Source organism: Myotis yumanensis, unplaced genomic scaffold (assembly GCF_028538775.1).
Source record: "Myotis yumanensis isolate MYYU_CA2020_CCGP unplaced genomic scaffold, mMyoYum1.0.hap1 SCAF_16, whole genome shotgun sequence".
Lineage (NCBI taxonomy): Eukaryota > Metazoa > Chordata > Mammalia > Chiroptera > Vespertilionidae > Myotis > Myotis yumanensis.
The window spans coordinates 28,709,194-28,726,217 of NW_027223767.1; the positions used below are offsets into that span (position 1 = coordinate 28,709,194).

A 17,024-nucleotide genomic window follows, 5' to 3' on the forward strand; every position below is an offset into this window, starting at 1 on the left:
TAGCCTGCAGCAGCCCACCGCTGTGGCAAACCCTCGCACACTCACTGTTGCTGAACTAGAGTCCTCTGGGAGGGCAAGCAGAGCTCACTCTGAGTTTTCCTTTGCGGGTGCTGGAAGGTGGGCAACCTAGATCCCTGCCTGGCTGCCAGCCTTCTGGGGGTACCTGGCTCCCTGAGGTCCAAAAGGGAAAGCACATTTGAGGAGCAGGCTTCCACTTCTTAACGCTCTCTCCTTCACGAGGCTCACTGTCCCTGCGTCACAGATGTGGGCGCTGAGGTCCAGGGAGTGGAGTGGTTCACCCCAAGCCATGCAGGGGGTAAGCACACTTTTGGCAACTCCACGGAGACTTTCCATCCGAGCCCCCTTGTCACAGGAGAGGCGCTCCTGCTGAAGATAAGGAGATAAGATCAGGGCCCAGGCCTTCAACGGGAGCTTGTGAAAGGGATTGCTGAAGGGGCTATTTCAAGAGCAACTGTCAGGCAGGGGCGTTGGTGTGGGAGGAGGGGGCTGTGAAGGCGTGGAGCTGGGTTTCGGTAGGGCATGGGGGATAGAGGGCGGGAGACAAGTCACTCAGACAGTCCTGCTGGGAGTCTGGAGCAGGGACAGGGATGGGCAAGTCCACCTAAAGAAGCGGGGAGGACAGGCAGGCTGCAGGGCTCAGCGGGGGTGATTCCGGAGCCCAGTATGGAGAGATGAGCACGGGTTCTCCAGGTAGACCAGGGTGGGGTCCAAGCAAAGGGTGAGCCTGGCTCATCCAGTGGAGGGAACTGCAGGAGGAAAGACAAGAGGGTATGAGTGGGCCTGTCGCTGGAGGGGAAAGGCCGACTGGGGTGTTCTACCCTTAAGATGCGGAAATGAAGGCTTAGCCAAGGGCGCACAGGTAGTGACAGAGCCAGGCCCAACCCAGGTGGCTCCGAGCCCCTGCAGCAAGCCCCCTCCAAGGAAGCTACTGCTGATCAGCCCGACAAGTCAGAATTCACGCCTCCTACTCAGCGCCCACCTACTACTGCTAAGCGCTTAAATTCGAGGAGGAGCACGAAGCCTGACAGGTCCTCAGCTGTTATGGAGGATGGAGGCTGCTGCCATTGCTCTGCTGGGTGCTTTACTGTGACATCTCACTGTGTCCCCAGATGACCTCATGAAATAGCCCCATAATTTTCAGGCCCTGACTTAGTCATCACCTTTCCCTCCACTGGCATCTTGGAGAGAGCTGGTAGGGTAGGGAGTGAGGGGCAGGGGTTAAATCATTACTTTTACATCATGAATTCACTCAACAAACATTTATTGAGCACCTACTGAATGCCAGGCCTTGTGCTGGGTGGGGTGGGGGGTGGGGTATGGGGAGATACTACAGTAAGGCAGACCCAGTTTCTGCCCTGTTGGGCCAGGAGAGGAGCGTTTCCAGTCATCTGGCCCGAGTCCCATGTTCGGGACGTGGAAACTGAGTAGTGACCGTACAACCAGTGAGTGGCAGGGCCAAGCCCAGGGCTCTGCCGAGGCAGGCTGTTCCTCGGGCATCCAGCAAACATTCCCTGAGAGACATGTGCAGGGTCAGTGAACTCGGTAGCAGAGAGGGCGGGACGCGGTGAGTGGATAGGAGGGAAGGAGGCCCCTAGGCTGGTTGAGTGGCAGGGTGGGGTGGGGATTTCAGTCCCACAACCCCCCTCCCCGCCCCCAAAAAATCAAGAGGGAAATTCTAGAGCTCCACCTCAAGAGGCTGGGCTTCTGGGGCCCAGAGCTCCCCTGCCCCACCCTAGGGCTGGATATAAAAGTCACTTCGCAGCTACTTCCGAAGAAGAGCAGGAGGGGAGAGGTCAGCGTGGGCCCCCGGGTGAGAAGGGAGCAGGAGAGCCACCAGAATGCGCGACGCGGGTGTTACTCGTGTGGCTCAGGGTCTCACTGTGGAGAGGAAGCTGCTCCTGGCCCTGGCAGGGCTCGTCCTCACACTCGTCCTGGCCCAGCCTTGTGAGGGCACCACCCCAGGTAATAGCCCCTTGGACCGCCCTGGAGAAGGGCAACGGAGGGGGAATTGCTTGGGGCTGGGGGGCTGTGGCTCCCATGGACCCTGAGTCCCCTTCCCTCTGACCAGCTCCCCCCGGGGCCGTGGAGACCTCCGTCCTTCAGAGCTGCATCACAGAGGCCAAATTCCTGGTGGATGCCGCCTACAATCAGACTCAGAGGAGGTGGGTCTGGGTCTGGGGTCTGTGTGGGCCTGGGAGGGGTCACTGAGGGAGGCTGGGCTCCAACCACGGTCATCTCACCCATCACCCTGCCCCTGGGCACCACGGGGGCAGTGCCATGTTGGTAGAGATCCTCCCTTCCATCCATCTGTTCACACTGTCCCGACTGCCCACCGCCCGGGATGGGGCTCTGCTGGGTGGCTGTGCAGCCTTAAATCGGCTCCCCCTCCTCCTCTTCTGGGCAGCATGAAGCAGCGCCTTCTCAGCGGCTCTGCCCGCCCCACGGACCTCCTGTTCTACTTCAAACAGCCGGTAGCGGCCACCAGGACAATCACTCAGGCTGCAGATTATATGCACGTGGCCTTGGGGCTGCTGGAGGAGAAGTTACAACGCCAGGGGTCCAGCTCCTTCAATGTCACGGGTACCATGCTCCCCACTGAGCCCCCAGGGCTGGGAGTGGTAGGAAGGCAGGAGGGGGAGGGGGTGCGCAGCTTTGGGGTGTTGGCAGGGGAGAGAGTAAAGGGATGGGAGGGAGGTACAGAATAGACCAGCCCAGGAAGGAGCCAGGAGCCTGGATCTAGGGTCCTGCCCACCTGCCCCACCCCCAGGTTTGCTGACGGAATCCCAGCTGTGGCTGCTGTCCAAGGCCAGTGGCTGTACTGCCCAGAAGCAGGAAGAGAAGTGCAGTGACAAGTACCGAACCATCACGGGGAGATGTAATAACAGGTGGGAGCGAGGGGCTGCACCTGCCCGGGGGAGCCTCCCTTCCCTCACCACCCCTCCCTATACGCTGAATGGTCCCCACACCGGAACCCTGCTGACCCGAACGCTCCCACTGCTGCAGGAGGAGACCCTGGCTGGGGGCCTCCAACACTGCCCTGGCTCGCTGGCTGCCGGCCGAGTATGAGGATGGGCTGTCGCTCCCCTTCGGCTGGACCCCTGGCAAGAGGCGCAATGGCTTCCTCCTCCCTCTTGTGAGTAGGGACTGAGGACCTGGAGGATGCTTGATCTCTGCTAAACTTGGGGGCAAGGGGGTGGGGGAGGGGTAAAAGCACAGCCCAGAGTCAGCCAGACGGACTGGAACCCAGGCTCTCCCTCTGGTGGGCTGGGTGACTTTGGGCAGGTAATAGCACTGAGTTTTGGTTTCCTCATCTGTAAATCGGTAGTAAAACCTGCCTCATGTTGCTGGCATGAATCTCTATATATAAAAGGCTAATATGCAAATTGTCCCCTTGGGAGTTCGACGGGGAGATTGGGAATTTGATTGCTTGCTATGATGTGCATTGATCACCAGGGGGCGGCGTGGAACGAAGGAAGGCCCCAGCCGGCAGCCAGAAGGCCCCAATTGGCCCTGATTGCTGGCCAGCCCTAGGGACTCTACCCATGCACAAATTTCGTGCACCAGGCCTCTAGTATTAAAGAAATACCCATATATGATATAATTTATTAATACTAGCCATTATAGTATTATTTTTCCTCAAAGAATTAGTGGCAACGTATCTTGCTAAATACAGGGGTGAGCAAAAGTAGGCTTACAGTTGAGTATAATTTAAACAGAATTTATTCTTGTATTATTTATTAACTATTGTATTACTGATTTGTATTACAATTACAAACCTACTTTTGCCCACTTCTGTATAAAGAGCCATACATCTTAATCTAGCTATATCTATTGATCTGTGCTATTTCATACTTATCAATTTATCAATTTCTATTCATATGTCAATATAACAATCTATCAACATCTGTTTATGAATTTTTCTTCTATTGATCTATCCATTCTCTCTACATTATCCATTACCTAACAGCCAATCCATGCACCTATCAATCATTTCTATCATCCAGTTTTCCATCAGTTTATAAATTGATCTATCAGTTTGATGTCATCACCTCTCTGGAAGTGCTGGTGGAGTCTGAGCCAGCCAACCTGGCCTCTCCCCTTCTCTTTCCTCCTGGAACCCTCAGGAGCCAGGCCAGAGCCCATCCTTCTGGGAATGACAGCCAGGGGAGGTGGGACAACGCAGGGAAGGGGAGGGGAGGGCAGGAGAGGAGGAGACACTGTGTTAACTCTGGCAGAGGCAACCTGCTGCCCCCTGAGGCCTGGGTTTCGGGGTCCAGAGCCCTCCCCCAACCCCCAACGCTGCCTTCTTTTCCGACCAGGTCCGGGCCGTCTCTAACCAGATCGTGCGCTTCCCCCAAGAGAGGGTGACCTCCGACCAGGGCAGGGCCCTCATGTTCATGCAGTGGGGCCAGTTCATCGACCACGACTTGGATTTCTCCCCCGAGACCCCGGCCAGAGTGGGCTTCACCGCAGGCGTTGACTGCGAGAGGACCTGTGCCCAGCTGCCTCCCTGCTTCCCCATCAAGGTACCTGCAGCCAACCCCCAGGCCCCTGGCTTCCATGCTGGGCCAAGAGCTGGGGGTGGGATCTGGAAGACTTAGCACCATCCCTAAGGAGCTGTCCGTGACGCTGAAGGATCAGACAGACAGGAAGCACAGCCGCTATGGACTCCAGTTCTTAGTGGTTGGAGGGGTGGTGGTCGGGGTGGGCAATCTGCCAGGAGGTTCCGTGCAGGCTTCAGGGAAGGGGAAGCAATCAACAGACTGGCTTTGACCCGTAGGTTTGATCCCTACGGTGGAAGCCTAGGCTGCTGTTTTTGGAAGCCTTTAGAGCAGCAGTTCTCAACCTGTGGGTCGCGACCCCCTTGGGGGTCGAACGACCCTTTCACAGGGGTCGCCTAAGACCATCGGAAAACACATATATAATTACATATTGTTTCTGTGATTAATCACTATGCTTTAATTATGTTCAATTTGTAACAATGAAAATACATCCTGCATATCAGATATTTACATTACGATTCATAACAGTAGCAAAATTACAGTTATGAAGTAGCAACGAAAATAATTTTATGGTTGGAGGTCACCACAACATGAGGAACTGTATTAAAGGGTCGCGGCATGAGGAAGGTTGAGAACCACTGCTTTAGAGTCTCTTAGCTCTCACCTTCTCTCCTTCCGGGGGTGGGCTGTGAGCAGGGAGCTATCCTTCAGGCTGAGAGGCAAGGGCGGTGTGCACACCAGGGAAAAATAGGTGCATTCCAGGGAACAGAGCCTCTGCTGGGTGCGGGGTGGGGGGGGGGGGCGCAGGTGCACACACTCCTCCACGCACACCCTCACCCCTGCACTCACCCTCACAGGTAAGGGGATCTCCATGGGGCCTGACCGGTGAGGGCCCCTGGCTGGCTCCTCCCTGGTGCAACTTTGCCCATTCTTCAAGCTCTGGCTCAGGGACGCCTCCTCTGGGAAGCCTTCCTGAATCTTCCTATTTCACCTGTCACTTTTGGCTTTTAGATCAAGCATAGCAAAGGGCACATAGAGTTACATTCTCTACATATGTGTCTGTTTTCAACTGAATTGCCAGCCTCCTGCAACCTGTACTGGGTTTTGCTGATCTTCATATCTCCAGAGCACCCGGCACAGAAAGGGGCTTAGGAAATATCTGTTGAATTAAATGGAATGAAAGGAGCCCAGGCCTGTCAAGAGAACTAGGTTTCAATATTTCCTCACCTGCTAACTAGTTGTCACTTCCCATCTCCAAGCCTCAGTTTCCCCACAGGGAAAATGAGGATCTAAGGTTTCTTCCATTTCTAACCTTTCATGAATCTGTGATACAAAGTCCTAAGGACCTTCAAACTGACCTGGTGAGCAGTGTGAGTCCGGATGAGTCAAGGAGGGCTTCCTGAAGGAGGAGACTTTGAAGCAAGGTTTTGAAGCAAGTGTGGGAGGACCAAGAAGGATACGCTTGCTCTTAAGGGGCCCCAGTGTTACTGTCTCCTCTTGCACCTCAGATTCCGGCCAATGACCCCCGAATCAAGAACCAGCAAGACTGCATCCCCTTCTTCCGCTCGGCCGTCTCATGCCCCCAAAACAAGAACATCGTTCGAAACCAGATCAATGCACTCACCTCCTTCGTGGACGCCAGCATGGTGTACGGCAGCGAGGTCACCCTCGCCCTGCGCCTTCGCAACCGGACCAACTACCACGGGCTGCTGGCCGTCAACCAGCGCTTCAGAGACAACGGCCGGGACCTGCTGCCCTTCGACAACCTGCACGATGACCCCTGCGTCCTCACCAACCGCCCGGCGCGCATCCCCTGCTTCCTGGGAGGTCAGGCTGGGGAAGGTGGTGTCTTCCTGGGATACAGCCGCCCGGGGTGCTGGGTTTGGAGGCCATGGTGGGAGGCGGTGGGGGTACATGTCTTCAGACTTCAACGTTAGGCACAGCCTAGGACAGATCCAGGTGTAGCTGTCGCAGGACCCAGAGGTTGTTGGGAGTCTCTTTGCAAACACCTGTTTCTCTCCCGCAGTGCTGACTTTTAGGAAGCTCCTCCCATTTTGATCCAACATCCACCTATTGCTCTTCCTGTTTCTGGAACCGCAGAGAAGGAGCCGTCTATCTTTCACTCACTAATAACCTCTTTACTTGAAAGAAGCTTTATTTCCACCTACTTTTTTTTTTTAATCTTCTCTGGGTTAAATTCCCTTAGGTCAGTGGTCGGCAAACTGCGGCTCACGAGCCACATGCGGCTCTTTGGCCCCTTGAGTGTGGCTCTTCCACAAAATACTACGTGCGGGCGCGCATGTACAGTGCGATTGAAATTTTGTGGCCCATGCACAGAAGTCGGTATTTTGTGGAAGAGCCACACTCAAGGGGCCAAAGAGCCGCATGTGGCTCGAGAGCCCAGTTTGCCGAGCACTGCCTTAGGTTTTTACTCCTCAGCCCTCATCCCCACTGTTGCTAGACACTGGTACCTGGTACCTTCTTCCAGATGCATCATCTGAACCCTCCTCGGGCTCTTTGCCCCCATGTGCTGGTTGATATGGGCAGCCTTTCTGGTTAAGATACTCACAGGTGCCATCTCTCATCTTAAAGCGGCCATGACAGGAGGCCACTGTCATCACCTCCTTTTACAGATGAGAAACTGGGGCGCAGGGAAGATGACTAATGTGTCCAGAACACAGAGTTCAGATGGCAGAGCCCACAGAGGCCACTGCGGTCAGGGGAGCGTCCAGGTCTGTGCTCTTTCCACACTGTTCCACCGCCTTCTTCCCAGGGAGTTGGCTCCAGCCCTTTTTAGAGACTGTATTTTTAAAATTTTTTGTTGACTGATTTTGAGAGAAAGAAACATCAATTTGTCGTTCCCCTTATTTATGTATTCATTGGTTCCGTGTTGTATGTGCCCTGACTGGGGATCGAACCCACAACCTTGGTGTATCGGGACGAGGCTCTAACCAGCCGAGCTACCTGGCCAGGGCAAGATGGGTTTTTCTTGCACTTTCATGAGAGGTTTACTGAAAAGTGGATTAAATAAGACCTTGTAGAAAAGGGCTTAGTTCAGAGCCAGCAAATGACTGTAAGGCCCACTGTCAGGCACTTACTCTGCCTCCTAGCCTCTGGGAGCAAAGGTCTAGCTGCAGAAAGAGGCTCTGCCCAACCCTCCCTCTTGCATGGTAGCAATTCCAAAGCTGGTGGAAGATCCCGCCCTCGATAGAGAACATGCACACGGATGCAGTTCCTTGGGAGAGGGGCCCGGGGTCCCCAAGTCAAGGTTCCTGGTCATCCCGGTCTCTGCCCCAGCTGGTCATCTTGTGGAGTAGAATCATTCGGCCACGATTTTCCTGCCGAGGCTGGCAGCTGCCCTGAGCTTTTCTTCCCACACCGGCACCTCTTCCAATCACTTAAGGATGCAAGACCCCGCTGTCTTCCCGCTCCTGGCCCGTCGTGTTGGGGAAGAGGGTGGTGGTCAGTGAGTGGCCTCACAGCTGAGGAGATGGAGGCCGAGTGGGGGCCAGGAGCCTGACACGGGTCAGAAAGTCCCACCACCTTTGCCCAGTCCCCAGAACTCTGTCTGCCCTAGCAGAAAGATATTTCTCTGGGAAGAGCTATGGTGACTCTGAACTTGGGGTTTTCAAGGTGACTCTCGAACAAGCGAAAACCCCTCGCTGACAGCCATGCATACCCTCTTTATGCGAGAGCACAACCGGCTGGCTACTGAGCTGAGACGCCTGAATCCACAGTGGACTGGAGACCAGCTCTACCAGGAGGCGCGGAAGATCGTGGGGGCCATGGTCCAGGTAGGGAGCCTGGGGTCCCAGCATCCCCTAGAGAAAATCTGGCATGAGAAGCATCTGAAAAAAGTGGCTCCCACCCTCCTTGACATCCTCGGGATGCGCCTCAAGTAAGTCAGGTCTGAGTGTGTATGCCTGAGATCTGACCTGTCCCCTCAGTTCCGCCACCAACTCACGGTGTGAGCCTACCCATGTCACTCAGCCTCTCTGGGCTTCAGCATCTCATCAGCCAATGGGAAATCAATGTTGCGACATCTGACATGATAGACATTCAAGAATTTATGTCTGAGGAGCCCTTCGAAAAGCCAAAGGTCTGTCCAAAGGTAAAGGAGTGGGCTAGGCAGCCGCTAAGGTCATTTCTTCCTGCGTCTTCTCTTCTAGATCATCACCTACCGAGACTTTCTGCCCCTGGTTCTGGGCAGGGCCCGGGCCAAGAGAACCCTGGGGCCCTACTTGGGGTACTGCTCCAATGTGGACCCTCGCGTGTCCAATGTCTTCACCCTGGCCTTCCGCTTTGGGCACACCATGCTCCAGCCCTTCGTGTACCGCTTGGACAGCCAGTACCGGGCCTCAGCACCCAACTCGCGTGTTCCGCTCAGCTCTGCCTTCTTTGCCAGCTGGCGAATCGTGCATGAAGGTGACCAGGTTTTCCAGAGGCAGATGGGAGTGGGGTTGGGGAGCACACCCCCTCCAGTTGGGCCAGGCCTACTGCCAGGAGGCCAGCTGCTGCTCGGGCCACGGCTAATCATCTCCCCAGGACAGTGAAAACAAGGCAGGGGCCACCAAGACCCTCAGTCACAGGACTCCCCCGCCTTTGGGATGAGGGATTTCTAAAAGGGGAGGAGACGGATGTCAGACTGGTGGCTCGTGGACCTGAAAGAAGCTTGCCTTCCACTCCTTTAAGAAATAGGGGTGACCCCTTGCCCTGACAGCACCAGCTCTCTTCATGTCCACCCAGGCCTCTGTTTTCTGAAATAATCATCATAGAATACAAGTGACTGGCTTATCCAGCTCTGAGCTACTTGGGCCTCCTGTGATGACACAGGGCTGTTCCAATCTGTGCTGCTCACATTACTCACCACCAGGTGGCATCGACCCCATCCTCCGAGGCCTCATGGCCACCCCCGCCAAGCTGAACCGGCAGGATTCCATGTTAGTGGACGAGCTCCGGGAACGGCTGTTTCAGCAAGTGAGAAGAATCGGGCTGGACCTGGCGGCTCTCAACATGCAGCGCAGCCGGGACCACGGCCTCCCAGGTGAGGGGCTGCCTACCCCTTCGCCAGGCGTGGCTTGGTGTGGTGCTGGTGGTGGTGCGGTGGGGACAGGTTTCAGGAGGTCCTGGCTGCCTCCTTTCTGACTGGGACTGTCTACAGTCTGTGCCGTGGCTCAGAGGCAGGCGAGGCCAAGGCTGATGCAGTAGGACATTTCTCGGACCACCTTTTGGCTGTCCTGCCACATCTCCGTCTGTTGCAGGGTCTGTATCTTTAGGTTCACAATGGGACCAGGCCTTGGGCAGGGGAGATGAACAAAGGGGGTCTGGAATTTCCAAGTAGAGAGAAACAGATATAAAAGGCAGAGACGAACTGCTCCATTCCCCAGCACCCTAGCAAGTTCCAAGGAGAAAGGCTCGGGTTCCAGGGACAGAGAAACTGGCTCTACGTGGAGACAGGCCGAGCCTGAGAGGCAGGGAATGGGCGGAGTAAAACGAAGGCTGCCTTGGCGAGGACACAGAAAGCTTTATCCCAGGGCAGAAGACAAATTAGGCACTTTCATGGATAGAACTCGTTTAGTGTTTTCAGTGACCACGGTCATTTTATAGAAAAGGAAATGAGCTCAAAGACATCCAGTAATTTGCCCAATGCCACGTAACTAAGAAGTAGTAAAATGTGAATCAAATTCAGAATTTCTCCTTTCTTCCCCCTGTTCAATCCACAATGTCAGGGGAAGGCTTTGACCACCACCTTGCTCCTCTCCCTCTCCTCACCTGCTTCCCTGTCTACATACAGCCTGAGCTCCATCTGCCTCAACAAATCTCTGATTGTGTTATAACAGAGTGGGGTGGGCAGGGGGGATTTCTACAGCACCCAACACAGCACCTGGCTGGCACACAGCAGGCACTCAAGAACCAGTTGCTTTCCTTCATTACACTTGGGTGCTCCTGACAGCTAAAGAGCTGTGAGTGCCCCCTGCTGGAGAACTGAGGTTGTTAATCACTCAAGTTGCCTCAGAGATATTCTGTTCCCCAAATACCTGTTCCCTGCAAGCTGTCGCAGAAATATTTTCCTGATACTGTCTCTTACAGTTTATTCTAATCCCTTCCCAAATCCAACACCAAGTTCGGAATGGGAAGATATGAAGTCCACTTACTAGTAAAGTCATGGTTGCTTAAGCTCAACAAGTATCCACTAATAAAATGGTAATTACAAAGGTGTTGTGAGGATCCTGAGAGAGATACACGCACCAGAGCTTAGCAATGGTAAAACATGACATGGCTGTCCTTAGTTCAGCTGGGGAGTGGTGTTGTGAGTTGTAGTTCAATGGGTGATGTTGGGCTAGGGTTCCTTCAGATGATGGCAAAGCCATCGCATATGTTGATGTTCCCACACATCACGTGCCTGATCCTGGTTTGAGATCCTGATAGCTGAGAAATCAGCATGGCTAGTCTTTGGAAGTTTCTGAGTAGGTGAAAAATTTAATTGTTTTATTGAGGTATAGTTAACATCTAAAATTCACCCTTAGTAAGTATACAATTCAATGACTTTAGTATAGTCATGTATCGATCACCATATCTAATATCTTTCATTCATAAAAGAAACCTTGTAATAGCAGTCAATCACCATTTCCACCCCAGCCCCTGATGACCACGAATCTACGTTCTGTCTCTATCTATTTGCCTGGTCTGGACCTTTCATATAATGGAACCATACAGCATGTGGTCCTTTTCTGAGTAAACTTGATCCATTCTTTTCACTTCTTGTTTTGTTCACTCACTTATTTCATTCATTCATTCATTCATTCATTCATTCTCAAACCCTACTGAGAGTCCTTTGTGTCCTGGGTACTGTCTTGAGTATTAGGCATTCCTCAGTATGACGCACGCAAAGCATGGTTGCCCGCTGGCATTTGATCTTTGGTTCAGGGCCTCTTCTGCCTGATATTGCCAGACCACAGAGCTCTCAGCAGAAATGTGGAGAGAAGCAGAGCTAATGGGAGGACAGCAGGGGTAAGACTGAAACTGCTTCTGCCCCCTTCCTCTCAGGGTACAATGCTTGGCGGCGCTTCTGTGGGCTCTCCCAGCCCAGGAATCTGGCACAGCTTAGCCGTGTGCTGAAAAACCAGGGTTTGGCAAGAAAGTTCCTGAATCTATACGGGACCCCTGACAACATTGACATCTGGATGGGGGCCATTGCAGAGCCGCTTCTGCCAGGGGCCCGTGTGGGGCCTCTTCTGGCTTGTCTCTTTGAGAACCAGTTCACAAGGGCCCGCAGTGGAGACAGGTAAGTGACCCGACCCTAAAGAAACCAGCCCCAGAGCAGGGAAGAGAAGCACCAACAATGGGGGAAAGTGCTCTACTTAGCTTCATTTCTTTCACATTCACAAGATCTGAGACCAGGAGGCTACTGGACACCTTGGCCAGAGGGAGAGACCACTGACCCAGGAGGCTGATGCTGCCTGAGCTGGAGGCACCCTTAACCCAGGAGACCTCTCAGCCTCCTCGCTATTCCAGGCTAAAGGGTCCCGGAAAACATGGGCAGAAAAGGCTAAACCTGGTTGGCCTCCTATAAGCTTGTGGTTTAAGCCTGGGCTTCTTATTTGGATTTGACCTTTACCTAGGTTCAGATCCAGCCCTGGCCACTTAAATCACCAGGCCTTTAATACTGGGCAATTTACTTGACCACTCAACTGGTTTCTTCATTTATAGCAGGGGTCCTCAAACTACGGTCCGCGGGCCACATGCAAATACCAATATTGTATTTGTTCCCGTTTTGTTTTTTTTACTTCAAAATAAGATATGTGCAGTGTGCATAGGAATTTGTTCATAGTTTTTTTTAAAACTATAGTCCTGCCCTCCAACAGTCTGAGGGACAGTGACCTGGCCCCCTGTTTAAAAAGTTTGAGGACCCCTGGTTTATAAACAGGAATAATACCTATTTTGCAGGAACTTTGTGAGGATGGAATGACATAATGTACCTGGCACAGAGCAGGTGCTCACTTTACCTTCACCCACATCTCTCGATTGTCTTGGCAGGTTCTGGTGGGAGAAACCAGGTGTTTTCACCAAGGGGCAGCGCAGGGCCCTGAGACAGATCTCCTTGTCTCGGATTGTGTGTGACAATACCGGTATCACCATGGTTCCGAGGAACATCTTCAGAGCCAACACCTACCCCCGGGACTTCGAGCACTGCAGCAGAATCCCCAGGTTGAACCTGTCAGCCTGGCGGAGCAAATGAGGCTTCTGCAGGTAAGGGGAGGCCCTCCCCCAAGGGCCCTGGGCTGGGTCAGGCCCTCACTTCCTTCCCCGGATGGGATGGCGGAGTCCTCTTAGGCCTCTAAGCAGGGACAACAGAGCTTGTCACTGGGGACAAGGCACTCTTTCCATACAGGGTTCCCAGTATGCTAGCTTCCGGCTTCTGGGCTGATAGTCAATCCCACCCGGGGCCTAGAACTTTGGGGAGAGGGGTAGGAGCATGGGTAGCAAGTGTCCAGCTAGCCTGGGCTTAGTCATCAGCACCCTAAAACAGCTCATTTCTGGATGTCCAGCAATTCCTCACATGTCCACTTCTGCTGCTTCCACAGGCCTCCATCCCAAGCCTCCGACCTTGGAGACAGGGAACCAGAGAAGACTACAAGTTTACCCCCGCGCCCCATCCCGTGCGCACTCTCCCCGCCTCTACCCCCCAGCAACCATATCCTGCTGATGCTTTTGCTGGCAACAGCTCCGAGTTTGTTCTTCGGCTGGGAGTGATAGCTAGGGTATCTAGCAGCAATGAGCCCTCCTGCCTTGGGAGCCAAGCAAGGAGGTCTTGAGGCCGACGCAAGAAGTCACCAGGAGGGTTTCCAGCCACTTTCTTCTATTTCCCACCACCTAGTCCCTGCCTCCAGCCACCCCAGAGTCCTCCTCGGGAGCCTGCAGGCTGGGTGACATGCTCTGCTTCTGCCAATAAAGCACTGCTGAGGGCAGGGGCTGGTCTCTGCCTTGGGCTGGGGAGGGCGTGACCCCAGTCCCATGCTTTGCTGATAAGACACAGCTGGCACTAACCTCTAAGCCTCCTCTGGGGGCGGAGTGACAGAGTCAGAAGAAACACTCCGGAGTAGAAAAGGGCAGAAAGGGGAAGGGTGGCAGCACACGGGCCTCGCTATGAAGGGGAACACCTCAACCCAGCCAGCGACCTGAGCAGAGAAACAGCCGACAGAACGTCAGTCAGTATAACAAGCTTTTATGTATAAAAAAAACACAATAAAAGATACCACCCAGCTAGCTGAGGACTGGGCCCCGCCTTCAGCCTTCATTTGCTCCCGAAATAGTTGTATCGCAAACAAGCCTCGAGCAGCAGGACGAGGCCACCCGGGGGAGAAGAGGCTGAGAGTCCGGGGCTGGGGATTTAAGGTCCCTCACTTTCCTTCTTTCTTGAGGTTGTAGAGGAGGCACCTGCAGCCCATTGCCACTGAGACTGTGAGACAAGCCAGAGGAGCTGCGCCGAGGAAAGAGCTTACTATGGGTTTCCCCAAATTAGTCTCAAACCAAACAAAAAAATGTCCGTGGCGATGCCCACTTGCAGTAGCTGACATATGACTATGGGGCCTCAGGGTCTCGGGCTTTCCTGCCACACGGCGGGGAGAAGACCCTGCAGACTAGGCAGAGGGGCTGGCCTGATATTTTCTCGGCTCTTCTGGTTCTCAGCTGGTCTCTAGTAAGGAAGGTGAGGAGGAGGGAGAGCACCCGCCTTAGCTATCGCTTGTGTCCTCTTGCACGAGGGGCAGGGCTAAGAGACCATGGTTCCCGAGGGGCTCCCGAGGTCTTGGGGAAGGCTCTCTCGGGCCTCCTGCATGCGGCGCCGGGCGCGGCGGAAAGCCTCTGTGAGGGAAGCAAACACAGTGGTCAGCTGCCATGGTGTGGGGAGGAAGAGGGCCCATGCTGGCCCTGGGTGGCCAGCTGGGAGGACGGGGGGAACCTACCCAGCACATTGTGAATGGAACTCTGCTGGCTAAATCCTCCCAGACGGTCCAACACGCTCCGCATCCTTCTCCGGAGAGCACTGGACTCCATGAAGGCCCTGCAGGGGAGCGTGCCACATGGCCCAGGCTGCTCGCCAGCCCCCCGGGGATAAAGAGCCCAGGGCCGGGTCACTCACCTGGACTGCTGCAGACAGTGCAAGCGGAAGGTGACACTACCCGTGGTCTCTGTGCGGAGCCCAAAGCGGCTCAGACGCTCCCCCTGTGGCACAGTTAGGCACATCAGGTCTCCAGTCTCTAGACCCCATGCCGGCATCACTCCTACTCGCATTCCCATTCTTAAGGGAAACAGCTCTTGGGGAAACCTCATTCCAGCACCGGACTCCAGCACCTCAGGCTAACACTGGGCTCCCAACCGTAAAGCAGGGGCCAACCTCACTGAGAATGAGTCTCACAAGCTTCCTGCTGACCCTGCCCAGCCCTGGTTATCGAGGCCTCAGCGATGGGCTGGGAGGAGGGGCTGGTTAGTGTGATGGGGCCGAGGGAAATCTGGAGCCTGCTACTTCCCAGAGTCCTCCTACGAGAGCAGTGTGATATTTGTACCTGGCTCAGATTGTGGCTCTGACTTCCAGCTGAAGCAGCAGGAAGGAAGGGGCTCAGGAATAAGGAATCGACGAACAATTAAGGGCCCTAACCGGGACCCCACCTGCTACAGATGAAACAGGAACCTAAGTTCTCAGCATGAAGTCTCCCCAGAGACAGAAATCACCTTGAAGGTTCCTGGAACCCGCACATAGGAGAGGTCCTCCAGTTCCAGAGACCCACCGATGAAAAACCTCCGCAGCTCGGCCACCGTGCCCAGCTCCATGGGTCTCCACGTGGGCACGGTCAGGGTGTGCGAGCCTGTGCAGGAGGAAAATGAGGCCAGGCCCAGAAAGGGCGCGTGGTCCCTTGCTGACTCCCCAGCGATGGCACTGGCCTAGTCACCACCACCACACCTGTTCTGGTGACAGTCTGACCTCTGGTGCAGATGGTCAGGGTAGCAGTTTAGGGCACCGACTGGAAATCAATCAGGCAGAAATTCAAATTCAGCCCTGCCCATTAATACCTGTGTACCCAGGTTAAGTGTCTTAACCTCTGAGCCTCATTCCCATCTAGTCAAATGGAAATAACACCTACACCTCACAGAGCAGTTGGGAGAACTAAAGAGCAGCACAGCGCACAATGTCTGGCACACAATGAGGGACAGCGGCTATTATGGTAAAATGAGGGCTGATCCACTCTGCCCGGAAGCTTCTCCCTCGGGGCTGCAATCCAATCAGAGGAGCACGGAGCAGAGTCCAGACACACTGCGGCGGCTCCACTTCACTGTGAGGTGTACTTTCCGCTCAGTTGTCTCAAATGAAGGGGGGGCATTCCTCAACGGGAGCCAGGAATCCTGCACGTTAACTGCTTCTAATTCCTAACTACCCCCCTTCTCCCTGGAAGCGGGTGGATCTTTTGGAGGTGTCAGCCTTGTTCCTAGGAGCCAGGGCATGGGACAAGAGGTCACCTGGGGTGGCGGGCAGCACCACAGCCCCGTAGCCTTCCACACGGTACCTCTGCCAGAAGTCCAGCGAGAGGACCTCGCAGTAGAGCACAGGCCACTTCGGGAGAGCCTCTGTGAGCGAGTGAGAGAAGCAGCAGGTCATGGGAGGCCCTCAACCAGAGAGGGCACCGCCCCAGAGACCTGAGCCCGGGATCAGCTGCTGAGATACTCACCAGCTGATTCGTCCTCATGGAGGAAGGAGGCCTCAAATGAGAATGGATAGGAGAAGTAGGCCACCTTGTCCTAAAAAAGAGGAGCATCATTTTATACTCGGTGTCACGGGGTAGGCAAGGCCTCAGCTGAAATTTATTCTCCCTGTGGCCAACGACAAGGCCACCTTCACAAGGGAAAAAGGAAAACGATCACCCCAGGTAGGAAGTAAAAGGCTGAGGCAAAGGGACACCCAGTTACAAGCGGCTCCCATCATCCCCAAAGCAACGAGAGGACCCAGGGACCGAGCAGCCCTCAGAGCCCCCACAGAAGGGCTAGACCCAACCCCGGGACCTCCCGGAGGGCGTGGCTGGGGCCTGATAAATCTTCAGAGGCCACCCCAGGCTCAGAGTCCTGTTCCCTCCCAGGCACCCCACCCCCGCTCCATACCATCCCCAGGGACTTGGTGGCGCAGGTCTGTGTTATTCCTGAGAGCTGCTGGGCCTCGGGGCTTGACCAGTCTGAAAGCCAAAGACAACAGACAGCACGTTTACCCGGGAGGAGGGCAAGCCACTGAGAAAGAGACAAGTTCCTTCATCCGCTCATTCAATCAATCATTCACTGAACATTTCCTGAGTGTCCACTGTTTGCTTTGAACAGTCACTGGGGACAACTCGGTGATGACAGAGAAAATCCCTGTGTCTCACGGCCCTAACCTTCTAGGGCAGTGGTTCTCAACCTTCCTATTGCCGTGACCCTTTAATACAGTTCCTCACGTTGTGGTGACCCCCAACCATAAAA

General features: G+C 54.5%; 2 protein-coding genes across 3 annotated transcripts in view; one reads left to right on the forward strand and one right to left on the reverse strand.

The window, feature by feature from the left end:
* The first annotated feature begins 1,541 nt into the window (after window positions 1-1,541).
* Window positions 1,542-13,156, forward strand: EPX (eosinophil peroxidase). The gene is given in 15 exon segments (XM_070395378.1): window positions 1,542-1,585; window positions 1,758-1,830; window positions 1,833-1,983; window positions 2,090-2,183; window positions 2,426-2,601; window positions 2,789-2,906; window positions 3,025-3,154; window positions 4,341-4,547; window positions 6,032-6,350; window positions 8,157-8,317; window positions 8,693-8,948; window positions 9,397-9,567; window positions 11,571-11,808; window positions 12,561-12,773; window positions 13,109-13,156. Coding segments are annotated over 14 exon segments (2,340 nt in total). The 3' UTR covers window positions 12,763-12,773; window positions 13,109-13,156.
* Window positions 13,157-13,732: 576 nt separating this feature from the next.
* MKS1 (MKS transition zone complex subunit 1) overlaps window positions 13,733-17,024 on the reverse strand; it is a 38,180-nt gene continuing 34,888 nt past the window's right edge. For both annotated transcript variants that reach the window (XM_070395585.1, XM_070395586.1), the window contains exons 12-18: window positions 16,674-16,744; window positions 16,247-16,316; window positions 16,038-16,145; window positions 15,255-15,388; window positions 14,665-14,747; window positions 14,489-14,586; window positions 13,733-14,387 (exon numbers count right to left, since the gene is read on the reverse strand). In XM_070395585.1, coding sequence (XP_070251686.1) covers window positions 14,296-14,387; window positions 14,489-14,586; window positions 14,665-14,747; window positions 15,255-15,388; window positions 16,038-16,145; window positions 16,247-16,316; window positions 16,674-16,744 — 656 coding nt within the window. In that variant the 3' untranslated portion in view covers window positions 13,733-14,295. The remainder of the gene's footprint in view (window positions 14,388-14,488; window positions 14,587-14,664; window positions 14,748-15,254; window positions 15,389-16,037; window positions 16,146-16,246; window positions 16,317-16,673; window positions 16,745-17,024) is intronic.